General features: G+C 34.8%; 1 protein-coding gene across 1 annotated transcript; it reads left to right on the forward strand.

Annotated features, from left to right (window-relative positions):
- The first annotated feature begins 1,562 nt into the window (after positions 1-1,562).
- On the forward strand, positions 1,563-7,212 carry LOC142640611 (glutamate receptor 3.7). The gene is made up of 6 exons (XM_075814786.1): positions 1,563-2,347; positions 3,187-4,532; positions 4,949-5,226; positions 5,428-5,459; positions 5,974-6,380; positions 6,624-7,212. The coding sequence occupies exons 1-6, from the start codon at positions 2,089-2,091 to the stop codon at positions 7,035-7,037; spliced, it is 2,736 nt and encodes a 911-aa protein (XP_075670901.1). The 5' UTR covers positions 1,563-2,088; the 3' UTR covers positions 7,038-7,212.
- The last annotated feature ends 1,061 nt before the right edge of the window (positions 7,213-8,273 follow it).

Here is an 8,273-nt window from a genome sequence, read left to right on the forward strand (position 1 = left end):
TTCCATTCATTTCAGTCATTTAAATTTCAAGTTTATTCAATTAAGGTATTTTCCTCAACTTCCATTAAAAATTTTTACCAAAAAAAAAAAAAAAATTCTAGAATTTTTTTTAATCATTAATTGGTTTATTTTTTAATTAAATAAATTTCCAAAAGAAAATTAAAAATTTGAACAATTAACCATAACCTTTAATAGAAGATAGGAGAAGTTTTAACTAAGGTTTCGTTTGGATATAGCTAAAAGCTGAAACTGAAAACTAAAAAACACTGTAGCAAAATAATTTTTTTAATGTGGTAAAAAACACTGTTCACGCCTAAAATCACTGTTCATTGGCCTAAAATTACTGTTCATGGCCAATGAACAATGAATGGTGCTCGTCCCAGGGAAAAAAAAAAATACTGAAACCACAAAACGCTAGAAACGCAGACGTGGGTAGAAATAATTTCTACCCAAACGTACACTAAATTAACTTTGAAAATGAACAAAATCAAAGTTACATGACTGGAATTAATTCTGATGAAACATAAAAGATAAATTTTACATTTTAACTTAAAAACTATTCCAAATTTGATGCCTTCCGCGAGTGCTCTAGCAATCCCATCTGGTCCATCTCACATTTTGTCTCAGATATTAGATGACTTGCTTTATCTTTTAGAGAAATATTATGTCCATAACATTTTACAACATTTTCGCAACAAATCCTAAGTAGCAAGTTGTTATTAGTTGTTATTGTTGAGGTAAAAAAGTAAGAATAATGCTAGACATACAAAAAATTTTACAAACTACTGATGTGGTGAGTAATTATTAGTAAATGAAAAAGTAATAATAATGATGGGCCTAAATAAAAACCAATAAGAGGTTTGTCACATCAACATTTTGTAAAAATGTTGTAAAATAATTTGTACCTATAGCATTACTCAAATAGTAATCTCGGTGGTAAGTTTAAATTTGAACAAAAAACAACTAACTACCTATAATTTATTATAAAAATATTGTGAAAATATTATGAACATACTTCTTTGTCTTTAAGTCTTGTTGTTTTAATTGGATCAAAAGAAGCAGAAACTCTGCCGCTCATTCAGCAGAAAAGTTTGCATTAGATTCTGAGTTGTCTTGTTATTTCAATTTGGTTAATATTCCCCTTAGTTTAGCAGCTGTTTGTTTGGAAGATTCCATTTCTTCTCTTTCCTCGATTTGATTTAATGCATTGCAGTTTACCACCAAAAAAAAAAAAATAATAATAATAATAATTTTAGTGACACGCTCTAGTTCACAATCAGTTTCACTAACATGTAGATACGTGCTAAGTGGTGGATGCTTTCTGAACTCACCATGATTAATCACTCACAATACCACTTAAACATAAACTGTGAAATTAGTAATTTTTAGATGCAACGTTGGACAGGCTTACGTGTCTCGTGGTCCTCGTTTCTTTGATTGGCAGTTGGCTGCATAAATAACACTGGAAATCGACGTAACATAGGGGACCCATCTTAGCCATCAGACTAAATTGGTACCACTACTTTTCTTCTCAATTTTGCATTCATGCAATGGAATTTTTTGCATTCCCCTTTTGATCCTCATGAAAATTTCTTTTCTTCTTCCAAAATGTGATTCTCGTTTTTACATGTGGGACTTGTTTTCCACAAATATTCAACAAACTGATCAGCTACTGTTATTTTGTTTTTGTTTTTTATTTTTTTATTTTTTTATGGGTCATTTTCTAGTCTACTGCAAGTTACAAATTATAATATTTCACTTCATGTGGTAATTCTCGTGTTCAAGTTTGCCAGTCTTGTTGACTTGTTGAGAGTCTTCTTGATTCTATCAGACCAGGCCAAAAACTGGGTTAGTGGGTTGCTCTTGACCATGATGTATTGGCCTCGTTCTCTACTTTATTGGTTATCCCTTTCATTCCTAGATCACCATTCTAGTCCTTACAAGTCTTTTCTCCATTAAAACTCATCTGGGTGCTCATCAAATAGTAATTTTGATCCATATGTACCCAGTTTTTGAAGCTTGAGCAATCTTAGCTTGAGCCAAGTTTGAGTCTTCACAGTGAAAAATTGGTGTGGTTGCTTAGTAACAATGAAACACTCTGTGATTCTTCTGTCACTAGTAGTTTTGATTTGGGTATTCCTTAATGGCTCTGTGTACTGCCAAGGTCCTGCTGTTGTGAAGATTGGTGCAATTTTTACTTTCAATTCGGTTATTGGTAGAGCCGCCAAGGTGGCCATGGAAACAGCAGTCTCTGATGTCAATGCGGACCGAAGTATTCTCAACGGGACAAAGCTAGAGTTGATCTCGGAGGATGCAAATTGTAGTGCCTTCTTGGGGTCCGTTGGAGGTAACATTGGAAATGTCCATTTAAGTTTTCTTAAAAAAAAAAAAAAAAAATTGCTCCTTCTATGATACAAGTAAGCTCTGTACTTGTCTTTATGGTTCACGAAGATTTGATAAATGAGTAAGATGATGCAAAGGTTGTCTACTAATATTTTTAAGAATTCGTTTTGAGTTTTTTTTTTTTTTGTTGTCCTGCTGGAAGCGTTCAAAGCAGAGTTTTCTCTTTTATTTTAATCATCATAATTTTAAATTGTGATTTGAACTTCCAACAAAGTTTGAAATTACTGTTAATATTATCTTTACTAATATTGTATGCCTTATTCTCTTCTATTAGAATTTCTTTCTTTTTTTTTTTTCTTTTTTTAAAGCACGATCTCCAATTTTGATATTCATAATTTTACATTTCCATACTGCATTTATCTGATAATAGAATTCCCCCCAGTATAAGCCCTTCCTGAGCTCCTTTCTGTCATTCCTGCTATCTATTCTGATATTAGCCCACCTCCTTTAGGGTCCGTCCGTTTGGATGTAGGGGAGAAAGAGGGGAGTGAAAGGAATTAGAGCAGTGTTAGTTAAAAATAGGCTAATATTGGCCTAAATCTACCCTACTCTACTCCCCTCAATTCCAACGTACCATTAGTCCTTTTCTCAGTAGTGTTCTTGCTGATCAATGATCATGTATCCTCCCACGCTTATGAGGCATTAACTTTGTCTATTATATGGTAATTTTCTGTGTTTTTGTGTGTGTTTTTCTTCCATTGAAAGATGATATTTTGAATTCTATACTCAGATATAAAGTTCTTGCTACCTATTTTATCTTGTTTGCATCTTTTTCTTGGGCAGCTTTTCAGGTACTTGAGGAAGGAGTAGTGGCCATAATTGGTCCACAGTCCTCTGCTATAGCTCATATGATTTCTGAGATTGCTAATGGTCTCCAAGTGCCTCTTGTCTCATTTGCTGCCACTGATCCAACTCTTTCTGCCAGCCAATTCCCATTCTTTATTCGAAGTACACAAAGCGATTCCTACCAAATGGCTGCTGTCGCTGAATTAGTTGACTTTTACGAATGGAAAGAGGTCATTGCCATCTTTCTCGATGATGATTATGGAAGGAGTGGGATAGCTTATTTAGATGATGAACTTGAAAAGAGACAATTGAAGATTTCTTATAAATTGCCTTTGCCGATCCAGTTTGATCCAGGCAACATCACTGATATGCTCAACAATTCAAAATTGCTCGGTCCTCGTATCTATGTTGTTCATGTTGGTCCTGACCCCAGATTGAGAATCTTTTCCATAGCTCAACAACTTGAAATGATAACCACCGACTATGTCTGGCTTGCGACAGATTGGCTTTCTACTACCTTAGACTCATTCTCTCCAATGAATAAAACTTCACTCCGTATCCTCCAAGGGGTAGTGGGGCTTCGTCAACATATTCCAAAGTCCAGCAAGAAGAGGGCTTTTGTGTCTAGATGGAGAAAATTGCTACTAGAGGGTTTAGCAAGTTCTGAGTTGAACTCCTATGGATTCCAGGCTTATGACACAGTGTGGACAGTTGCAAATTCAATTGATAAGTTTGTGAAAGAACACGGAAATATCACATTCTCTTTCAATGATAAGTTGCAGAAAATTATTTCAACTGAAATGCAGATGAGCACGCTCAAAGTCTTTAATAATGGATCTCTTCTGCATAAGATATTATTGGAGACAAACTTCACTGGTTTAAGTGGTCAAGTCCAATTTAGTCAAGATAGGAACATTGTGAGTGGCGGTTATGATGTCATTAATATTGACCAGATGGCAATTCATACAGTTGGTTATTGGTCTAATTCTTCAGGCTTTTCAGTTTTACCCCAAGAAAATCCCCAAAGGGATCAAAAGAACTATTCCCGCCTAAACCAGAAGCTTAACAATGTTACTTGGCCCGGTGGTAAGACAGAAAGGCCACGTGGCTGGGTAATTGCAGATGATGGAAAACCATTGAAGATTGGAGTGCCATTTAGAGCAAGTTTTGTTGAATTTGCTACTAAAGCGCACAACAGCAGTGACATGCAAGGATACTGTATTGATGTGTTCAAGGAAGCACTAAAATTAGTCCCTTATTATGTTCCTTACAAATTGGAGCCTTTTGGGGAGGGTCACTCCAATCCCAGTTATGATGGGATTGTACAGATGGTAGGAAACGGGGTAAGTAAAACATATTGTTTTATATGGGTAAGAACAAAAGAAATTTAAAAAGTAACCATGCTTTGTTGGGAAAAGATGACCTACCAATACATGGAAAACACGCTGATGCATGAATTGCCTATTACAGGCGTGCCTAGAAGATACTAATTGCCAAAATTAAGTGATGAATTCAATGGCTGACCAACTGACTATTTCATTTTAGGGATTAACCATTTCATTTATACCTTGTGAAGTGGAGGAGGAGAGTATGATCCATTACGTGATTATGATAATCCGTTTCTGACAGCTGTGGTCTGGGTGAGATCCATATACTGGTGGTTCTCATTCTGAACTTAGCTTTTTATGTGGGTTACATTTGTTAGTAGATTGAAATTATTATGTGCCTTTTTTTTTTATTACTGAAAGTTTTGTGTCAGGTGTATGATGCAGCTGTCGGGGACATTGCAATTGTGACAAACAGGACAAGGATTGTGGATTTTTCACAGCCTTATGCTACTACCGGTCTTGTCATAGTGGCTCCTATCCACAATTCAAAATCAAGTGCTTGGGTGTTTCTTAAACCTTTTACAGTGGAGATGTGGTGTGTTACAGCAGCTTCTTTTGTAATGATTGCAGTAGTTATTTGGATTCTTGAGCACCGAGTCAATGATGATTTCCGGGGCCCCCCTAAGAGGCAGCTTGTTACAATGTTTCTGTAAGTCATTTAAATGTTTAACAGTGAAGTACATTACTATTTTTCCTACAAAACAATCTTTTGAATTTGTGTCATTATTACAGCTTTCTTATTGTTATACTTGTTTTAAGTAAATTGTTTAGTTGCATCACATAAACCCAATATACACCTTAATACCCAAGATATTAGCCTCTAATCCCATTCAATTATTTCATTTTGCAGGTTCAGCTTCTCAACATTGTTCAAGACAAATCGTAAGGAAGTTGCTGACTTTGACAACCCATTAATTTCTTTATTTCTCATTATTTCTTAAAGCCACATATCTATTATTAAAAGGGGCAGTGGGCTTAAGGCCATCTTTGTGCTTATACAACATATGACTAAAGCTTATATCTGGGATCTTACCTCAAATTATGGATACACAAAACCCTCTGGTTTTATTAAAAACTATACAATTTACATAAATACATAGTAAGCAGTGAACTATATCAACTTGTGCAGTTGCAAGTGAAAGCAAGCTGTGATATTCCAAGCAAGGATCTTAACTTATTAGTATTTAGTAGTTATCCTTAATGTTACCTTACCTTGAATAATTCAGTAAAAAAATTTGACTTTCCTGTTTCTAGTAAATATTTCAAGGAAAGAAATGAAATAAAAGAGATCTTACTATGTTTGTTCTATTTGATTATGGGTCTGAAATGAAGCAATTTTGAGATCAAAATAACTATATTTGAATTTGATAAGTTTTTACTTTGTATTAAATAACAGAGGAAAATACAGAAAGCTCACTTGGAAAGATGGTGATGGTGGTGTGGCTTTTCCTATTGATGGTCATCACAGCAAGCTATACAGCAAGCTTGACTTCAATTCTCACGGTTCAGCAGCTTTCATCACCCATCACAGGAATTGATAGCTTGATTGCAAGTAATTGGCCTATTGGGTATCAAGTAGGTTCATTTGCTTATAGCTATCTGGCAGACAATCTTTACATAGCTAGGTCAAGACTCATTGAACTAGGCTCCCCAGAGGAGTATGGGGAAGCACTCCGAAAAGGGCCAAAAGGTGGAGGGGTGGGAGCTATTATAGATGAGCTTCCATATGTGGATTTGTTTCTATCAAAGCAAACTGAGTTTGGGACTATTGGGCAGCCATTTACCAAGAGTGGATGGGGATTTGTGAGTAGAGCTTGTCTAATGCATGCATACATATGTGCTTATATACATACATTCATGACATATTCAAGAATGCGCATGAACATGCTGGTTTTTTTTTTTTATAATGAAGCATATCACATTATCTCTTCCATCATCTTTCTCCTTTCTTTTTTCACCTTCTTTGATATATGAGCTGTAACATCTCATTGTACTGATGATCTTTATATGCATTTTCTCACTTATTTTTCTCACTACCAAAACTAGGCTTTCAAGAGAGATTCCCCACTTGCTGTTGACATTTCTACTGCAATCTTGAAACTTTCTGAGAGTGGAGAGCTTCAGAAGATCCATGAGAAGTGGTTCTGTAAGATGGGTTGTCCTGGAGAGAGGAGACAGAACTCTGAACCTAACCAACTCCATATGATCAGCTTTTGGGGTCTCTATTTATTGTGTGGTGTCTTCACTATTGGTGCCCTTCTTCTGTTTCTGCTCAAAATGGTTCGCCAGTTTGTGCGGTACAAACGACAAGAGAAGAAGTCTGCTCCTCCTTCGCCTATCTCGTCAAAGCCTCACTGTTCTCAGGTCATTTCCAGCTTTTTTGACTTCATTGATGAGAAGGAAGAAGCTATCAAGAAAATGTTTACTCAATCTGACAATCCTCCAGGTCCCGTTGGCTAATTATATGTATATATGTTCTGAGAGACTTCAAAGGCTACACCTATTTTTATTAGTGTGAGTTGAAAGTTCTGATATTGAACAAGACCCAAGTTTTTGTAGAGTATTCACTTACTTCATTACAGCTAAAATGTATATACTAGTTTCCCTTGTATAGTAACAGAAAAATGGTTGTACTAAGTGGCGGAGTTATGATTTTAGTCTAGAGGGGGTAAAATTAAAAGACGATATTAAAAGTGAAATTTATCTAAAAAATATTAATCAACAATAATAATAAAATAAATAAACGATTGTAAGCAAATATGAATATATTTCATATTATTAAAATAAAAATAAAAACAACCAATTTATAGCTACTAAAAAATTTACAAACTGATGGAGTAAAAATATGATTAGTGTTACTTAAAAAATATAATAAATAAATGTTTGAAATTATTTTTTGTGATTGATAACATGCCAATTTCTAAGACATAAGTAGTAAAATTTATAGTATCTCTAGCATCATTCAAAGATAAAATGATGTGAAAAGTATCATAAATAGTAAAAATTGTGTAAATAATGATATAAAATAAAAATAAAAAAATAGTGAAATAGGTGGTTTGGTCACTTTCAAGTTTCAATAAGTAGAAGTTTTTTTTTTCTTTTCCTCCATGTGACTACTAATAAAAAAAAACAAAAAATTAGGAGTCAGGGGGCAGGTGCCCCCCTCACCCCCCTCTGGCTCTGCCAGTGGTTGTACTCCGTTATGGGTGCTAGCACTTTGAAAAAACTCTTTGAACTAGCGATTTATCTTGTTATGAGCTCACCCATCATAATCACTAATTAGTTTCCAATTGAAAGTTTCTAAAAAGCACCGTGAGAAATCAAAGAAAAATGGTTGTACTTTTCTTATCGCCTAAAACGGCATTAGAAACAGTGTCTTGTTCAGTTGCTTTTGTTAGTTACGGTTGTATTATCCATATAAAATCTTGTTTGGTTAGTTTGTTTGTTCTGACATGTTGCTACGGGAGATCTTTCTTCTATATATATGTGTAGCTATTTGGTTGCAGCTTTATCTTCTGCTAAACACATGGTTTTCTATCTCTGAAAAATGTACGTGACAGGTCTTCTGGGTCCACAACTGCTTTGGACCTCAAAAATCCAAAGCTCAAGATATTTGGGGAGCAATCATATTATATCATTTTCTGTTCTTTTGGATTTTGTGGTCATTTCATTGCATGGTTGAAAAAATTCTAGTAA

Source organism: Castanea sativa, chromosome 6, assembly GCF_040712315.1.
Source record: "Castanea sativa cultivar Marrone di Chiusa Pesio chromosome 6, ASM4071231v1".
Classification (NCBI taxonomy): domain Eukaryota; kingdom Viridiplantae; phylum Streptophyta; class Magnoliopsida; order Fagales; family Fagaceae; genus Castanea; species Castanea sativa.

Bases quoted from the DNA above. Each gene is read 5' to 3' on its own strand.
- LOC142640611 (XM_075814786.1), top strand. From the start codon at position 2,089: ATGAAACACTCTGTGATTCTTCTGTCACTAGTAGTTTTGATTTGGGTA. The intron at 4,533-4,948 runs GTAAGTAAAACA...GTTTTGTGTCAG, and splicing joins TACAGATGGTAGGAAACGGG to GTGTATGATGCAGCTGTCGG. The intron at 5,227-5,427 runs GTAAGTCATTTA...TTCATTTTGCAG, and splicing joins CAGCTTGTTACAATGTTTCT to GTTCAGCTTCTCAACATTGT.